This window comes from Drosophila bipectinata, chromosome 3L, assembly GCF_030179905.1.
Source record: "Drosophila bipectinata strain 14024-0381.07 chromosome 3L, DbipHiC1v2, whole genome shotgun sequence".
Lineage (NCBI taxonomy): Eukaryota > Metazoa > Arthropoda > Insecta > Diptera > Drosophilidae > Drosophila > Drosophila bipectinata.
In genome coordinates this window covers 15,741,555-15,759,750 of record NC_091738.1, presented here as the reverse complement: position 1 = coordinate 15,759,750, position 18,196 = coordinate 15,741,555, and the positions used below count along the sequence as shown (strand labels likewise).

General features: G+C 42.9%; 3 protein-coding genes across 3 annotated transcripts; 1 reads left to right on the top strand and 2 right to left on the bottom strand.

Moving 5' to 3' along the window:
* Positions 1 to 4,637: 4,637 nt before the first annotated feature.
* Positions 4,638 to 7,784, bottom strand: S-Lap3 (Sperm-Leucylaminopeptidase 3). The gene is made up of 2 exons (XM_043214178.2): positions 7,490 to 7,784; positions 4,638 to 6,883 (listed from the first exon to the last, which is right to left on the bottom strand). Exon 2 carries the CDS (start codon positions 6,617 to 6,619, stop codon positions 5,021 to 5,023), a length of 1,599 nt encoding a protein of 532 aa, XP_043070113.1. The 5' UTR covers positions 6,620 to 6,883; positions 7,490 to 7,784; the 3' UTR covers positions 4,638 to 5,020.
* Positions 7,785 to 8,376: 592 nt separating this feature from the next.
* Positions 8,377 to 9,267, bottom strand: LOC108119509 (uncharacterized). The gene has a single exon (XM_017232728.3). It carries the CDS (start codon positions 9,140 to 9,142, stop codon positions 8,507 to 8,509), a length of 636 nt encoding a protein of 211 aa, XP_017088217.2. The 5' UTR covers positions 9,143 to 9,267; the 3' UTR covers positions 8,377 to 8,506.
* A 395-nt stretch (positions 9,268 to 9,662) lies between these two features.
* Positions 9,663 to 14,346, top strand: Gem3 (Gemin 3). The gene is made up of 3 exons (XM_017232732.3): positions 9,663 to 9,937; positions 9,994 to 12,161; positions 12,227 to 14,346. The coding sequence occupies exons 1-3, from the start codon at positions 9,748 to 9,750 to the stop codon at positions 13,808 to 13,810; spliced, it is 3,942 nt and encodes a 1,313-aa protein (XP_017088221.2). The 5' UTR covers positions 9,663 to 9,747; the 3' UTR covers positions 13,811 to 14,346.
* Positions 14,347 to 18,196: the final 3,850 nt, after the last annotated feature.

Below are 18,196 nucleotides of genomic sequence, written 5' to 3'. Positions count from 1 at the left end.
GAGCTTATCATTGTGTTAAGCTTTGTGTTACACAAAAAACACTTCCAAGCGGTAATATTTTTCTTTTTCCGTTTTTTTGTTTGTTTATTTTATCAAGGAAATGGAACGGCTGCCTCATAAAATTTATAATCAAACTCCATTATGTCACGAACTGACAAATTTCGGTGCCATTATCCAATTCGGTTTGTCAAAATATCAATTTTCATATAAACAAAATTATTTTTCATAAAATCAGCCGACACAAAAAAATACAAACAAATGTATATTGGCAAGTTGCCTGTCCAATAAATCAAATGCATCTGAAAACAACATCGAGCACCATTAATATACATTGCTAAATACAATCAGTTTGTGGCATAGAATTACATAATCCATTTCACATAATTGAAAATTCAATTTCAGCAGATTTCCCCACATTTCCGATAAGCAGACCAAATTTTTGTAGAGTGGAGGGGGAAATGTTTTTGTGCGAAAATGCATATAATTTTAATTCATATGGGGAGCCATAATAAAAGCGTGGAAAATGTCAAGCTTTAAAGCCTTTATGTAAGCCGCGAACATATGAATTAAATATTTTGCAATCTATTATGCAGATGTCATGCAATTCTGCTTTTATTTAGAATTTATTGTGATTTTGCTTTAATGAGTTGGGAGGTTTTCATAGTTGTATAATTTTCTTTTCAACCTTATTTTAACCTTGGCCCAAATGCACTTCAACTGACTTCTTTAGTTTCTGGTCTTTGATTAAAAACACTTCAGAGTTGTGTTGCCTTGACTTTTGACCATCGTCGCCGTCGTTCTGTTTTTCATTTACGTCTGTGAATTGAATCAAGTTTGGCCCGTTTCCGGTGAATGCGAATCATTCCGCTTTCGCTTCCTTCTTTTTCAGATTTTTTAAGTTTCCCTGGCATGACGGTAGCCAAGTTTTTTCCGCCGGAAAACACAACATCCTCTTTTTATAAATTTTCAATTGTGCGCGAAAAAGCCAGCACAAAAGCAATAGTAGAAGAGAAAAAAGTTTTTGAAGAAGCCAGCGAAAAAAAAAGAAATGAAAGAAAAGTGACAATTGGGTTCTAGCACTGCCATTTTCACGATTGTTGCTCCATTTTCGGAGCTTTCCCTGGTTCGGAGGTAGACGCCGTTTTTGGCCGCCTCGGGGCTCGAACAGGTGACACTTTGACAGTTGGCAGTCATTTTAAGTGGATTTGCTGTGACAGGTATGCGTGTGCGGCTGTCTATCCTTTTTTTCCTACAGACCAACTGCGCGCTGAAAAGTATGCTATGAATGGCAATATGCTACGAATTGCTTGAAATTGACGGGATTTTCGTGTGTTGAGGCAGGAAATAAGGAGGAGATTGCATTATTCTACAAATGTCAATTGCTTGTTCAAAAATTCAGAAAATTATTTTAATGTTTAAGTCCCTATTTAGGGTATTTTCTGTCATTTAAACCTTCATTTTGTAAATTACATTTCTGAATCTATTTTTAATTAAAATCAGTCCCTAATTGTTTGTATTCCTGTTTGTGGTTACCTAACATTTTTCCCAGACTTCACCGAATTTAAATGAATTTAATTAAACACAAACAACAGGATCAAGAGCAATTAAAATTAAAAGCACAGTCAAAACATTTGGACAAAAAAACTAAATTTTGCCCAACACTTTCAAGGACTGATTTGAGGAGAAAATTTCATTTAAAGCAGACCACCCACAAATAGTCCCCAAAACTGCATTCACAACTGAATGGAAAATGAGAGGGAAATTTAATTTCACGGCTGCTATTCAAAACGTTTCTATTTTTCGGGGTAAGCAAAAATGTATGCTCCCCAAATATGCTGCGGCATTAATTAAAAGCGACTTCATTCCGTCGCTCGGTCATTTTGCGGTTTGGATGCCAAGCGGAGGGAGTTCGGTGCTTAGGGGGGCGTTGAACAGGAAGCTGACCAGAGGTCAGGGTGTTGGCTGCATTGACCACAACATTTATGGGCATTACGCATAGTGCAGCATCCCCAGGCCCCAAAAACAAACAAGGGCGACCACACGAAACACGTACTTACAGCCGGTGTGCTTAATATGGTCTTTAAATGGACTTGTGTTATGGCTGTTTATACTTTGTACTGACTTGGCCGCAGATGTGGCCAAGGAAATGGCTTTAATGTGCACTAGATGTTGTGATACAGTAGATTTAGTTGGATAGAGTATTCATTAAAAAATCAGTTCATCTGCTCTTTGAACTTTTAAAACTCAAAATAATCCCATAATCAATTAACCTTTAAGCTTATTTATACAAGACCATTTTACTTTCCATTTGCGCAACACATGTGATATTACATTGCCCCAACCATTTTTATGCCACTTCAACCTTTGACCTTATCGACAGCATCGCCCTTCCCATCCTGACCTTTCCGACAGTCACCTATCACAACAGGCGAACTGCATCCATCAAATTGTGGGTGGTTCGATTGGGTTGTTTCCTTGTTAAATGTGGAAATGTGTTTAGGGAATGGGAATGGGAATTGGAATGGTTCTGGGACTGAGACTGGATCTGGGACTGGACCTGGACATTGCTGTAGACATGGTCGAAACGATTTGTCTGCTGGCCAACTCGCTTGGCCGAATGCCAATGCATCGTGGACACACCCCATAACCACACCCACAGCGCAACAGCCACATCCACATACTCGGCTGGCTATGACACGTTGACGTCCAAGCACGCATATCCGTTTCCTGCCAATGCCCGTCATAAATAACAATACCCAGAAGCAGGTGGAGGCGCAGAGGAAGGAATTCATATTGGTTTGGGATGGAGATAGCCCTGAGATCAAATCAAAGAGCCGGACAAATGACAGTCAGAGGTCGGGCCGAGTTGGAATTTAATTTTCTGAAAATTAATATATTCTCGTTATGAAATGCTATTTAAGTTTAAAGGAATAAGCCCCAGTTGACCTTTATGAAGTATTATTATTTATGACTGGCCGGGAATTAATCCAACATAAGTGCGGCAACTATATTTAACCAAGTGACACTTTAATAGTTTCAAGCCAGGAAGAGCGTGCTGCAAAGAGTGGCAGGTCTCTTGGCAGGCAACCAACTTGCTGACAACACTGCCAAAAAACCGACGGAGAGTACAGTGTGCAGAATTAAGCCATAAAAGTTTTTACACCTCTCACACAGAACAGGTTGTCGGCACCACCCACTCTCACACCCACTCCCACTCCATGCTGAACCGTAAGCCACCTCATTTTCCATATTTTCCTCATTTTCCGGCCCCCTTTGCCACTTTTTTGTGGGGCACTTTGCTGTCAGCAGTTTTGCACGATTTCCATACAAGCGAGGTGGCATTCTCATAATGAAACACTTTATCATTACCAAAGTTGACAGGACAAGGAATGAGTTGCACTGCAGATTCTAAAATATTAATTATATTAAAGTTTCAAAACGAAAGACTAATTGGTTTATTTTAGGAGGAAATAATCAATTAGTTACAAGAACAAACAAAGTTTATATAGCCTTGCAGTTCAGTGGCAATTTATGTTTTAATATAATATCGGATGGTGATATTGATATACATATGTATATTGCAAAAAATTGACGAAAAATGAATACGTTTTTTTGGGCCTGCTTAGGTGCAACCTATGAGAATCGAGGAGGAGGGCGTTATTTTTAAATTAATTTTTTTTTTTTTAATATTTCTTAAAATTAAAGATGCTTCTGGAAAGTTATCATACCCAAACAATCCATGCAATATATAAAAATGTACAAAGAGACTGTGATGGAGAATGCATGGACACTGAATGATCGGATTTATTTTTATTTTTTAAAAGATATAGCTCGACCAAAAGCCCCAAATCCCTCTTACCCCAAATTTTAAAAATATCTATTGACAGTGACAGATTAGCTCGTCCATTCACTCATTAACAGGCGACACAATTAGCAGTTTATGACAAAAAAGTTTTAAATTCGGAGCCTCAATCGAAACGAAAATGATAAACGATGTGGTGTCATTTGCAGGCCATTTTCTGATGAATTGTTTAAAATGGGAAAGAGGAGATGCCAGTGCTCGGTTTTGGCAAGCTCATCATGGCCGAGTGTTATTAATCTAAAGCACTTTTACATCGACCAATTGAATTAGTCGACAAATAGAGTGCAATGACGGGCTAGTGCTGGAGAAGGAGGCGGTGCAGCCTTTCAATTGTCCTTGCACGTCCTTTGTGCCGGCAAAAGTTTGAAATTTACCCCGGGCTGAGCCGAGCATCAATAACGTGCTAAAAACTTTGCCACAAACTCTGGGATATCCTGTCACTCTCGGCTCCGACTTGGTCTCGTTCCTCATTGATATGCCAAAAGTCGAATTAGTTGCCAGAGTGAGTGGGCGGCGGAGGGGGAAGTTTGCTGGCGTCACTCCTTTGTGTTTGTCCGACTTTGACGGAGGCCATCGAGGCTGCACTCCAAGGACCTGCCGAACTGCGGAAGGTCCTACGTGCTCTTTGGACCCAAAAACGCATAAAATTGCTTGAATCTGTGGCTAATAGCTGCCCCGAATTGCAGTTAATGTCAGTCCGGCAGAGGATGGATAAAGGCAATCGATTTGGCTTAGAAGCTGGAGGACCCTCTTAGAGAAAATTAAAAACACATCATTTAACTATCCTACAATTTTATTACATTACATCAGGACCGAATTTAATATTTCAAGATACATTTACAATGATTTATCGAGGTGAATTTGGAAATATTTTTTTATGGATTATGGCATTTATACACTCGCTTATCGGACCTCTTGGCCCCAGGTTGTGGCCGAGTCAGTAACATAAACTAAAACATTGAACACGATTTGATTGCCCTAGTGCAGGGCTTGCAGTCAATTCGCTAAAACTACGATCGCTGTTGCGACTGGTCCTGGATATAGACATATACGTACAACATTGAAGCCAAACATTTGAGATCCGGGGCCAAGAGCGAGGTAAAATAGCCAACAAAAACGTAATCGTATATGTATATAGAAAAGCGGGCTTATCCGTAACTATTTAGGCTGCTCCGGACATGCCATCTGGTAAAGGAATTGCACTATTGTTCTGGTAGGTCTCCCAGTCATCCGTCCGGCTGTTAAATAGGGCACCAGTCCATAGGTGCTCAGCAAGCCGGTGCCGTAGGTGTCCAAATGGGCCCAATCGCTGCAGGGTACCAGTTCGTGGAGGACGGCAGCCGCCAGGCAGGATGAGGCATGACCATCTCCATCATTCAACAGATCGAAGCTCAGGTTCTCGGCCACACGGTCCTTGTAGTAGCGCCACAGGGGGAATCGCCAGAGCCGGTCCCCGGTCAGGGATCCAGCCCGCTGGAACTGCTTCCAAATGTAGTGCGAATTCGACCAGATGCCGGTGGCGCCACCGCCGACGGCCTTCTTGACGCCCGTGCACATGGACCCAATGTCCACCACCAACCGGGGCTTGTACGTAATCTGGCCATAGAGCATGGGATCGGATATGACCACGACACCGGTGCGGCTGATGTTACGGACGGCTAGAGACTTACTGTTCAGCAGGGTGACCACATCACCCGGCTTGCAGGACATGCCGGAGGGCAGGTTCTCGCACAACGGTATCACGGCTGTGATATTGATTGGCAGAGAGAGGGCAGCTGCTGCCCGCATCGCGGCCAGGATTGAAGCTGCTCCGGTAAGGTCACCACGGAACTCGTCCATGCCCTTGCAAGCGCGCAGGTTGATGCCTCCGGAATTGAACGTTATGCCCTGGCCGACCAGCAGAATGGGCTTGTCCTCGGGTGAGGTGCCGCAATAGGCCACCTCCAGGAGAACGGGCGGCTCGCAGCTGCCCTTGGCAATCATAAGGAAGGAGTTGAGGTGCTGCTGTTCTATCCACTCCATGGTGCGCACCTCGACAGTGATGCCGCAGGGGCACAGAGCGTCCACAGCGGTCTGGGCTACGATGGTGGGGGTCATGCAGTTGGCTGGGGCGTCGCAGATGCGCCGCGCCAAGTTCTGGGCCTCGGCCTTGAACAGACCCCTCGTCCACGACTCGACGTCTGGCGAACCGTAGAGCTCCAGCTTGGGTATGGTGCTGCGGTACTTCTTGGCCAGGTTCTCTTCGTAGCGCCATATCGCCAAGGCCGCGCCCTCCGCCGCCTGCTCTGCATAGTCCATGTTGTCTATATGGACCTCGTTGCAGCCGATGGTTTGCAGGGATCTGGCACCGATCCCCGCTGCCACTCGGACATTCTCCATGCCCTCGTCGAGCATCTCGAGTTCGTTGAAGGCAATGCCCTCCAGGCCCACGCCCACCACGCATATGGACCGAAAGTCGGGGTCTATGTTGTTGAAGACCTTGCCGCGACCGAGTCGCCCCGTCAGCTTCGTCTCGCACACCAGCTCCGACAGCTTGCCCTGGACCCGGTCGTCGAACTTTTCTCCGGCGGGCGTGAGGCGCGGACCCTTGCCCGACTCCTTCTCGTAAAGACCGAGTACGAGGCCCTTGCCCCCCTTGACATCGCCTGCCCCGCAACCGGCAGTCGCAAAACGGACCTGCTCGATGCGGAAGGACGCGGGCGAAAGGATCAGTTGCTTTGCCAAGGCGGGGCCACGTCGCATCAGTTGTCCACGCATTATGCTCCTTAAAATACTTGCAATGATTCCTAATGACGATTCAACAACTTACGCTGCCACTTGATATCAAAGCACCACGCTGAATGATTTAGATCTCGGCGATTACGCGTCGGTTAAAATGAATCTCAGAGACTATATACGATTTTGAGTTTTCCCAAATAAAAATTCACAAAATTCACCAACAAAAAATGTGTTGAAAAAAAATATTAAAATAAAAACGGACTGTGCTTTCCTTATGGGGTTTTCCGAAAGACTGAAAAAAAACTGGACGAGAACAAACCATATTTAACATATTTTTTCCCGGTTACTAGATGGCTTCAAAAATGTTTTTACGAATGGGTTAGTTTGCCACAAAAACCAATAGAATGGGGTCTTGAATATACTTTAGGAAATAGATGGCTTAAATGATTTTAATGGGTAATATTGATAGCTTATGGTGGTCAGATAATGGGCCTAACTGAAGAGAGCTTGCTACTGGTTTTATTTCTAATTTTAGATGGATTACCATATACATATAGCCTACTTTATTTTACATTACTGTATTTTAATACCAATTGTAGTGGTCTAGCTTAATAATGGAAAATATGGTTAAGATTTCTTGAACTATTATAAAATAGTTTTTATAGTTAAAAAGTCGGATAAGATACTTCTTAATACTGGTACAAAAACATACTGAAACCCTATATTAAACCTCCTCTTTGGAGCTCTTAAATGACAAGGACTCGATAAATCGTTCTACCCAAGTCTCAAGAGGTCCTCAGGCATAAGTCCTGAAGCCACCTTAAATCACCTTGAGCCACCCACAATCTATTGGCTTTTGTCGAGAGCTGGATTGGGTTTTTTTGGGATTGTCTTTTATGTTTTTCTTACCATAAAATCGAAACAGTGGACCGAAAGGGGGCTCGAGTAACAACTAAGAGCCGTGTACGTTGCCAATGAAAAACAAAATAAACGAGTCCTAAAGTTTGTGTGTTCCAAGGTCTTCCAGCTGCCGAAAATCCTTTGTATTCCTGGATAGATCCTGCCAATGACACTACGAAGACCTGGAAACTTTGATATTTTGAATAACCGATACGTGATTAATGTTTCGGCCAATTGCAATTTACTGAAAGTTTTGTTGGGTTAAATTTAGAAATATGTTTGGAGAGTTCTCTTTTTTGAACTGAACTGAAATTCAAGTGACTGATCTGTCAGGGGCTGGCAGATCGTCCTCAAAAACCTAATCCCTAATGGCCAAAGAAAACTTTTGCCCATTTTCATGGAAACCGCACTTCCCAAAACCATAATAGAGACCCTGAACTTAATAAACTTCGGTCACTTGATATTCGCTTATTCGCGATTTTTATTTATATTGTTTTATTCTCTGTTTTATGGCACGTTGGCAGAAGTGAGCAAGAAAACGTGATTGCCGCATATTTCCCACGTGAAGGAAAAGTTTTCCCAACAACAAACTCCCGAGAGTGACGAGAAAGTTCAGGGAAAAGTTTACATTTCTTTTGTTGATGGGAAATACCATTTATTGCCGCTAGAAAATTAAAGGATAGGAAATCAGAAAACGACAGCTAAGGATGGTAAAGTTACTATAGTTTATTTAACAATATTTTTAAAAATTGTTATAAATTAAAAACTCAAATATAGATAAACAATAAATAAAAATTTATGGTAGTAGTTTCTATGAAAATAACTCTTTAGAAGAGGACTTTGCTTCTCAATTTTGAAATGCCCCTCCTTCATTAAAAGATTCACTTTTTTTAAACTTTTTATTTATAAAATTAAATTTAATTTATTTTACATAATTAATTTTAAATGTAATGCTTCTTAATCTAAATTGTACACCATGTAACCAACTTTATTTCTTGCAGCCATAAAACATTCATCCGATTGGGTTCAGTCCAGGAGATGGGTCTCGTAGCTGATATAGTTGGCGGGCATGGAGGTGGCCGAATTTTCAAGGGAGTCTCCTCCGACGAATTGCGACCAGTAGGGAATCAGAGTCGCGGCCAGCAGGCGGCGCAGGAAGAGCACTTGAAGCTCCCCATATATCTGGATAGCCCGCCAGTTGGAGACGCAAAAGTGCTGGATGACCATATAAAGTCGGACGTAGTTGATCAGCCCGCTGCCCAGGAAACTGAGTAGCCAGGGTGCAGCGAAGAAGAGGAACTTGCTCGTCGGAAAGGCATCCTGTTGCTTTCTGCTCAGCCATTGCTCTTTCACATCGTCGGCGGTTAGCTGCTGTGCATCCTTCAGGATGCCTCGTTTCTCCTCCGTTTCCAGCCTCTTTGCTTGCTGCAGATGGCGACTGTACCAGAGCCCGAACACCACCAGAAGGGAGTACATCATGGATTTGACCAGCATCCAGTGGCTGTACTGGTAGCCCACTTGGAGCATCAGTCTTCGATCCACCACTGGGTAGACTGTCTTGACGTTCGCCTGGGCCTCCACCACGGGCTGCAGGACGGAGCACACGTGCAGGGCAGTCAATGCCACAAAGGACCCCAAATCTCTAGGCTTAATCTTCAACATGGTTAATTTTGAGGAGCAAAAAAAAGCAGCCAATTGGAAATTTAAATTTTAAAGTTAATACCGGTTCTGACCTACGGAAAACTGCTGTCTGACATTGTCGGCTTAACGAAAGTGGACGAAGACTGAAAGGTGAAAAAACTGTTGCTACGCTGGGAAGAGTTTTTAACAAAAATTTGTATTTCCACTACTATGGTTTCCAACAATTCGTTGGACTTAATTTATTTTGGATTTAAAAAGCGCGCCATATCTTACAGTTTGAGAGCCTCTATGCAGGTTAACAGTGTTGGGAACTGGTTTTTCGAACGATTGGCCACTCCATTCATGAAGAAAATTAAAACAGGAAAACTTAAAATAAATCAAGAAAGTCCTTTTAAAAAAGATAAAAATACATCCTTTTCATAATTACTTTTTATAGCACACCTTTGTCGCTACTTTTTAAAGTTTCCCGCATTAGATTAATATTAATTGGCAACACTGTTTGGCTTCACAAAGTATATCGATATATTGATATATTCAACCACCTTACAGCACTACCAAACTTTAAGAAACCGGCAGCAGAAAACCGAAGTCTTCTAAAGTGCATAAACGTGTAAATCTTTGACAAAATGCAGCGCTCCTTAGCGCACAACTTGGAAAACGGCGGCAAGCGCACCAGCGATGTGGAGCCAGGCCGGGTTCTATCCTTCTCGCAGCTAAACCTGAAGCGCGACGTTCTGCGCGGTCTAATGCGCAATAAATTTACGACGCCGACTCGCATTCAGGCGGCGGCAATTCCGCTCGTTCTCGCCGACAATGGTAAGTACTGAATGAAGACATCCTTAAGATTGCACCTTAAACGCTGGCCACCTTAGATCTGCTGATTCAGTCGAAGAGCGGCACTGGGAAAACTCTGATCTATGTCCTGGGTGCCATGAATAGTTACAAGTCGACATTGCGCTGGCCGCATGCATTGATTGTGGTGCCCACGCGGGAACTGGCCATACAGGTGATGGACACCTTCTTTTACCTATCGTTCTTTATGAGCAGCTGCCGGGCCCATGCCTTTATTGGCGGCACAGATGTTGCCAAAGATCGCAAACGGATGAGCGAAAGCAACGTGATTATCGGAACTCCGGGACGCTTGCTGCATCTCTACCGCAATCGTGTCTTCGACATGTCCAAGATACGGCTTTTGGTGCTAGACGAGGCGGATCAACTGTTTGAGACTAAGGGCATGCAGGACACGGTCCATGAGCTAATCAGTGCGCTGCCCGAGAAACGCCAGGTTGTAGCCTGTAGCGCCACCTACGAGAATAACCTCGACGAGCGTCTGGCCAAAACCATGAAGCAGCCCCTATTGATTTCAAACAGTGAGCGCGCCACTGTCCTCTTGGGAATACGGCAGTTCGTCTATGATCTGCCCCAGAAGATCAACAGCCTCGAGGAGATGCGCTCCAAGCTCGATGCCCTTTTGAAAATATTCGCTCAGTTGCCCTACGAGCAGGCTATTCTCTTCGCCAGCAGCAAAATGCGAGCCGACTCGTATCGCAACTACCTCGAGGCCAGTGGCATCCAGTGCAGCCTCCTCACCGGTGCCATGGATCAGGCCGATCGCTTGAATGTTTTCAAGAGCTACACGTCTTTCACTACGCGCATCATAGTGGCCACTGACGTGATGGCTCGCGGCGTAGACTCCAAGCATGCCAATCTGGTCATAAATCTCGATCCGCCCAAGGATCATGTAACCTATCTGCATCGCATCGGAAGAGCCGGTCGCTTTGGCTCCCAGGGCATAGCCATAACCTTTGTCACGCCCAAGGAAACCGAGAAATTCCATAAGATTCTATCCGCCTGCACAACGGGAATGTCGGTACTGGAGTTCCCCAAAGATCTAACCGAGTCCGAGAACTTCAGCTTTTGGGATTTCGACAAATACAACTTCCCTTACTACGTCAAGACCGAGAGTTCTCCCCTTGCCGAAATGCCAGTGAAAGGTCCAAAAGTCGCTGAAAAGAGTGACAAAGTTGCAGAGAAGGATGCAGAAGCTATAAATAACAAGATTATGGATAGTAATGAAAGCATAGATAAGGATTTTGTTAAACTAGAAGCCATGGAGGCAGCTATGGGTGATCCCCAGCAGGAAATAATGAAAGAATCTAGTGTTGAGGTTGTAGAAAACGGTAGCAATGCTCCGAATACTGATTTGAATACGGCCAGTGAGCCAAAAGATGACATTTCCAAGGTGGAGACTTCCAATGAAGATGAAAAACTGGAGTTGCTCCTGAAGAAAACTGATCCCATGCAGGGCAGCACTGAGAGCCTCGAAAATGCTTTGTTTAAAATAGCAAACCTCGAAAAAGAAATGGCTGAGCTTCAGTCTACAGTTCATGAGAAGATTCTAGGTAGTGCCCCAACTAAGTCCACTGAGGAACCTCCCCAGCTCGAAGACAAAGGAGTTTCCACTGGGGAAGACTTCAAGCTATCACCAGATGTGGAAAATCCAAAGTTGATCATCACAGCAGATCCTGGAACTTCAAACAGTATCGAGTCATCTAAAAATCAGGAGGAAGTTGAAAAAATGTCTGCTCCAGAAAAGAACTCTCCAAACCCTGATGAATTATTTTCACCCGAGTTGACACCATCGTTGACTCCCCTTGAGATATCGCAGGAGCCGTCACCAACCACAACGACACCACCGGCGCCGCCAGCCAATTCGATCAACACCAAGACCTATTGCTTGGTGGCTCCGTATAATTTTAGCTCCTCGACTACGCTCCAGCCGTTGGCCATTTCGAACACTGTGGACGACGCCAGCAGCATCAGCTCCGATAGCTTGGAAAGTGGGCTATCCGCCAGCCAGAAGACCTATTCGTACGAAAGCATCTTCACCATCAGCGATGAGAAGGAGATTTGGAAGCGGTATAAGATGAAGGTGAAGAAGCATACTTGCCGCATTTCCATTCGCCGTCCTTTGCTCTACCATTGGATAAAGAGATCCTCCAATGGGGCTAAGCGTACCAAGATAATTTACAAGAAAAAGGTAAGTTCGTCCTGGTTATAGGATCTTTACATTAACTATTATATACATTTCGTTTCGCTTTACAGATTTATGGAATGTACTCCCCTTATCCGGAGTCCAACTACTTCATTATGCTCACGAAATTCCAAAATCGAAAGCGCATTATTGAAAGACTGGACAAGAATATAGCGGATCAAAATTTAGGGGGTGCAGCGGTGCAGAGACTAATGGGAACTCTGTACGACTCTCTTGTTGAACTTTACGATCCAAAGTTGGAGAAATCCAGTTTCTACAAGCCTGAAGTTCAGCCGGAAAACGATACAAAAGAGAAAGTTCCTTTGCCGGAGATGCCGACTAATAAATCCTCCTCGGAAATTCAAGCTCAGGAGAAAGAGTTGGATGAAATAATCATTGTTTGGCAGGATTCGGAGACTGAGAAACCGTCCCTTACACTCGACTATACTGCATCCGAGGGCCAGACTGATGAAGTGAGAGGACGACAGGAAGCGGAGACTGACAACCCATCCGTGGAACAGGAAGGCCCGCAGGAAAACAATGAAAATGTAGAGACTGTTGCGCCGGAGGTAGAGGGAGAAGAATCGTCACAAGATCCAGATGTGGCCGGCGAACCTCTTGTCAAACTGAGCATCCATGTGACCAACAACATAGACATTGCTCCTAACCAGACTGATAAATTGTCCTTGGAACTGGAAGCCCAGAAGAAGGACGGCAATGGAACTGACAACCCGTCCGTGGAACTCGTAGGCCAGCAGGAAAAGAATGAAACAGTAGATGCTATTTTGCCGAAAGTCGAGACTGCAAACTCGTCCCAAGGTCCAGATGGGGAAGGCGAACCTCCTGTCAAACTTAGTATCCATGTGACCAACAACATGGACATTGCTCCTAACCAGACTGATAAATCCTCGTTGGAAGTGGAAGCCCAGGAGAAGAACGACAATGGAACTGACAAACCGTCCTTGAAACTAAAAGCGAAGAAAGAAGAGAATGAAACAGTAGATGCTATTTTGCCGGAGGTCGAGACTGCAAACTCGTCCCAAAATCCAGATGGGGAAGGCGAACCTCCTGTCAAACTTAGTATCCATGTGACCCATAACATGAACATTGCCCCCATCCAGCCACTTGTGGTGGAATCTGATTCAGACGGCACTGCATCCAGCCAAGCTGGAGACAATGAGTCCAGTTTGGATGACTTGAGCGCGAGTGACGATCATAATTCATCAAGTGGCTTTGTGGAGAGCAACGATAGTGGCTCATCCGGCATAGATACCTCCGAGTACGATGCCAGCGACACTACCGTTAACGATGAGAGCGATTATGAAGACGATGAAGATGAAGATGACTACGACCCTTACTACGATCTGGAACTGACAGCTGAAGAGTTTGAATTCGAAGAAGAGGAGGACGAGGGTGAAACTTTGGATGACGATAAGGACGAAAATGAGATAATGGAAGTGCCCAATGTTAGCAATGTTAGCCTGGCTGGAACCAGCTCTGAGGGAGAGCAGGCGATGGAGCAAGATTCGGATGATGATTCGGAGGAGAATGGAAAGATCATAGAATTGTGGCAGAATACATTTGCAACGCAGTATCAGTTTATTGCCTCGTGTGTGGCTAATTACATGGCACAGGCCGGAAAAAATGAAAACTAAACCTACTAACTAGATATCCAAAATGGCTATGAAAGCCAACTAGTCGAAGCTCAGGCAGTACGATTAATATATTACTTTGTTCTCGATAAGAAACGGATTAGTTCCCAAGAGGCTGCATCAGTCTCTCTTTATAACTATATAAAATTTTTACTTTTCTACATTTTTGAATACTCATCAATATCAAGCTAGTTGATACAATGTTATGGACTATTGAATTTAAACTAAAAAAATGTTTTACATGCAAACAGAAAAATGCAGCATGCTTTATTTTCTAATTTGATACGAACTTGAAGAATACGAGGTATATGCGTTTACAATCCAAAACCAAGGTTGTAAGCCCAGTTGTTAGAAATGAAATGGAAAGTAAGAAGTTGATATACGATCTATGCCTTAGTTATAGAAATTATAGCAAACAGCTATGTGATACATAGAACTAAAATTTCATATGGATGGTAAAGTAGGGTTTTTCGAATATAAACTCCAGAATTTAATTAGAAATTAAAAGAAAATCCAGTTAAAGTTTAATTTTTTTAGATATAAGTGATACTTGAAGATGATCATTTGAAAGATATTTCGTTGGATATCCTTTTTTGTTCTTTTTCTTAATAAATAAATAAAATATATATTATTCTTTTGAAACAGCAATAATGTTTTAAATGGAAATGTATACAAAATTCGAAAGTTAAGACCCTTCCACGGCCTGCCATGATTTATCTAAGAGATGGAATAAACCCAACACTTTGTGGATTTTAAGCCAACAAATGAAGGTAAAGAAGCGGCGCCACCAGAGTGCCGGGACATAAATCATATAGCCAGTGGGATCGGCAACATCAGCTGTGTGGCAGCCAACAACATTGTTGCTCGGCCGCCGCTCACTTTGCATTGATTGCAACGGTCTTAACCCTATAATTTATTGACGATTTTTGGATTAATTTTCTGTCTTTTTTAATACTATGATTTTTAGAAAAAGTTTAAATAATGAAGAGAAAGCTAGTGACGAAAATGTGGAAATAGTTGGGGAATTCCAAGTGAATAATAGATAAAAAATAATTTTTTTTAGGCTCCCAATTTTGAAGTTAGGATGCACATAAAATGTTTATTAACTTTTTAATTGCTAGTAAAAAATGCATTTTTTTTAATGATGGTTTTGAAAAAGTTTAGTTTTAGTTTTAAATGTGTCTTTTTTTCTTTAAAATTATAACTTTAATGGTTTGCTATTGTAAGCAAAAGGATACTATTAAAATTTAAGTGATAATAACTTTTATAAAAATACGATATATTTTTAAAAATGACTACTTCATTGGGTTAAGACTGCAAGCAGCGTCGGTGGCAAAGTCAAAACATTCGCCCTGTGGTCGAGCACGCCAAGAGCCGGCATCTGGATGGTACTGCTCAGTGGTCTCCAAGATCGACAGTCCCCACAGTCTCTGGACCGATCGCGAAAGCCCCCCCGCATGCTGCTCGCGTGCACTTGCCTTCCAAATCCAATAAGGAGCGTGAGAAAACGCGGCGCACAAATGCAAAGTAGTGACTTGGTGGAAGCGACAACATTTTATAGATGCTAGCCGAGGAGATGGCGAGTTGCAGTGCCATAGTGCCACAGTTCCTCTGCGGCAGTGGCAGTGGCAGCAAACTCAATTCGATTAGCGATAAATGCTCGGCGAGATGCGAAAAATGCTCGGACCAGCTGTTATCTGCAGCCTGCAGGTGTTAAAGTCTTATAATGATGTTAACATTTTTATGGCCTACAACAAAATAAACTAAAAATTTGTTCAGCGCAATAATATTTTGCGGTCTTTGGGTCCATATATGGGGGCACAGCCAATTGCCGCCGCTTTTTTTTTCCTCTACCAGCTATGATGGGGCTAAGTGGAACGCTCCAGGGGCCAGGGCAAGACATAGATACAGATACGGATACTAAGATACAGAGCCGCACAAAACTAATTAAAATTACTGAACGTCGTAAAAACAATTATGGTCAAATTACTGGAAAATTAAAGAAAATATTACATGGGTGGGGATGTCTAAAAAGAAACATATGTGTTAAAATGTTTTAAAATGTCAAGTTAGTAGTACTAATATAACTAAAAACTTACGTAAATATGTAGATAAATAATTATAAGTAAGCCTAGTAATTGATTACCCATGGAATGGTAGAATCCATAACCCCTAATTAGAATTTATGACTCTGGCAATTATGATAAATGGCAGTGAGATTTCAATTAAGATCTAAAGGTAGCTAATCAATTCATCGCTTGTGGCTGATCCTGTTCCTTGGACGACTAGCCGACGACTTGGTAAACATTAAGATAGTGCAGCTCCCTCCTTCCGGCAATTTTGATTTTATTTCTTTTTCCTTTTTTTTATTTGTAGGAGTGGCCCAGAACCGATTTATGTGACCGAATGCCTGACGCCAGGCCACGCATTCATAAATAAAAGTCATCATTAATTAAATTTAGTATAAACAACATGGCATGCCTGCAATTATTCACTCACTCATTCACTTGCTGCCGTTGCGACGACATGCCAAACAAAATAAAAAAATACAAAATATAAGAAACTTAAAATAAAAAATAAATGAAGAAAAAACTTAAAAAAAGAAAAGGAAAACACACGCAACGCCATGCCAAGCAAACAAAACGGAAAAAAATCGGTTGACAAAAATGATCTGTGGGCAATTATAATGAATTATTTTGACACTTAGGGCCTGTGCAAATGCATAACTAAAATGCATAAACGTAATTTATGCTCGCCACCGCACCACCGCGCCCCTTGTGGCACTAGGAAGTGCTTTTTATTGCACTTTAAATGTGATAAATAAATGTGGTGTTTTTTTGGGCCAAACTTGCCACACAAATAGAGTCCTACGCATAAGAAATATGGTCTCCCTTGATGGAGGAGATCTGCGGAAGAGAGTGAATAGCGTGCATTTTCTCTGCCCCTTGGGGCATTTGGTATTTTTCACTTAACTACAAGCGCAACAACAACTTGCAACACACGGCATGGAAAATTGCACAGAATCCGTTTTTAATTGGTGAAAAATAGCAAAAATTTTCCACGCTGATCGCTGGCACGGTGTCGGCGTCGCATTGCCCCCAAAGGGTTACCAAGTAGCCCGGCTACCACACCCCCCTTTCGTCGCCCCCCCTCCTTGGTTGCTAGACAGCCGTTGTTGACCATGGCCAAGCTACGACACGAGTGCGATTAACATCGCCCCAAAGATTCGCAATGCTAATAAATTCTGCACATTATGGCGGCCAAGAGGTTGGTCTGCAGTTGAAGAGATCACGGGCCGTAAGCACAATTTTATTAGGCACTGTTTGAAAGTCACGGATGGGGGAAAAGCATATGGTCATGATTCATAAAAATATAAATATTTTTGAATCTGTTTTCAGAGGCATTTAAAAATGTGCCTTATAATTGTTATTGCAAGCTAGATTGGATTTTTTAAGCTTTTTGATTTAATAAAATGTATGCTTTATTGGTGGCATTATTAAATATTTAATATCGTTTTGGGTTTCAATTAAAATCCTTTTCTTTATGGAACTTAATCTTAAAAACTAAGACCAAAGACTTAGACCATTAAAAAAGCCTTTACGTTGGTGGCCAATGGGCAGCAATATTTTTTGGCTTTTGTGGTTCCCAGGCGGCTTGAAGCGAAACGTGCAAGCTGCTGCGACTTTAATTGTTGCCGCTGCTGCCAAGTGGATTTTCTAATGCAATTTTCCAAGAGAGCTTACGCAATGCCCGCTAACAGTCACCAACTGCAGCGGCAGCAGCACCAGCACCAGCAGTGGCAACAACAATGGCACCATGTTGCAATGAGCTGTAGCTGCTGCTGCTGCTGCTGTTGCCACTGCCGCCTTGAACGTGTTGCTCGCATAATTACTAAACGCAGTCGGCTGGTGAGTAACTGCGGCTTTTCAATTCCCCCGCTAGGTTCTTTTGCTTTATGCCGATCTACTCCAAAGTCCCAGTGCCAGTCCCAGATTCAGGCTCTCAAGACCCGACAGTAATCATTCCTCACATACGCGCATATTTAGCATTTTTAAATTGTTGCATTTCGCGCATTTTTTTATGAGAGCGCACAAGAGCCAGAGACTTTAAAGCTGACGGTTGGCCGACCACCAACTTTTTAGCCAGTCCAGGTGGATTCCGATTCCGTGATTTTCTGGCCAGCTGTCCTCTGGTACATTGTGCCCCGCCGCACACTTGCGAGCCCATAATTAAAATACATATTGCAAATCACACTAAATAGTTGCTGTTGCCCAGGTATTTCGGCAGTGATTGTTGTGGTGATCCGGGGGGAGTTACTATATTGTATACTACACAGGAATCTTAATGAGTTCCTCGGGAATTAGCAGCCTTTCGATGAGATTCATACAG

What these genes read in the sequence shown, in the direction of transcription:
- S-Lap3 (XM_043214178.2), bottom strand. Translation starts at nt 6,619, where the DNA reads ATGCGTGGACAACTGATGCGACGTGGCCCCGCCTTGGCAAAGCAACTG.
- Gem3 (XM_017232732.3), top strand. Translation starts at nt 9,748, where the DNA reads ATGCAGCGCTCCTTAGCGCACAACTTGGAAAACGGCGGCAAGCGCACC. An exon ending in GCTCGTTCTCGCCGACAATG is followed by an intron (nt 9,938 to 9,993) that starts GTAAGTACTGAA and finishes TGGCCACCTTAG; the next exon opens with ATCTGCTGATTCAGTCGAAG. An exon ending in AGATAATTTACAAGAAAAAG is followed by an intron (nt 12,162 to 12,226) that starts GTAAGTTCGTCC and finishes TTCGCTTTACAG; the next exon opens with ATTTATGGAATGTACTCCCC.
- LOC108119509 (XM_017232728.3), bottom strand. Translation starts at nt 9,142, where the DNA reads ATGTTGAAGATTAAGCCTAGAGATTTGGGGTCCTTTGTGGCATTGACT.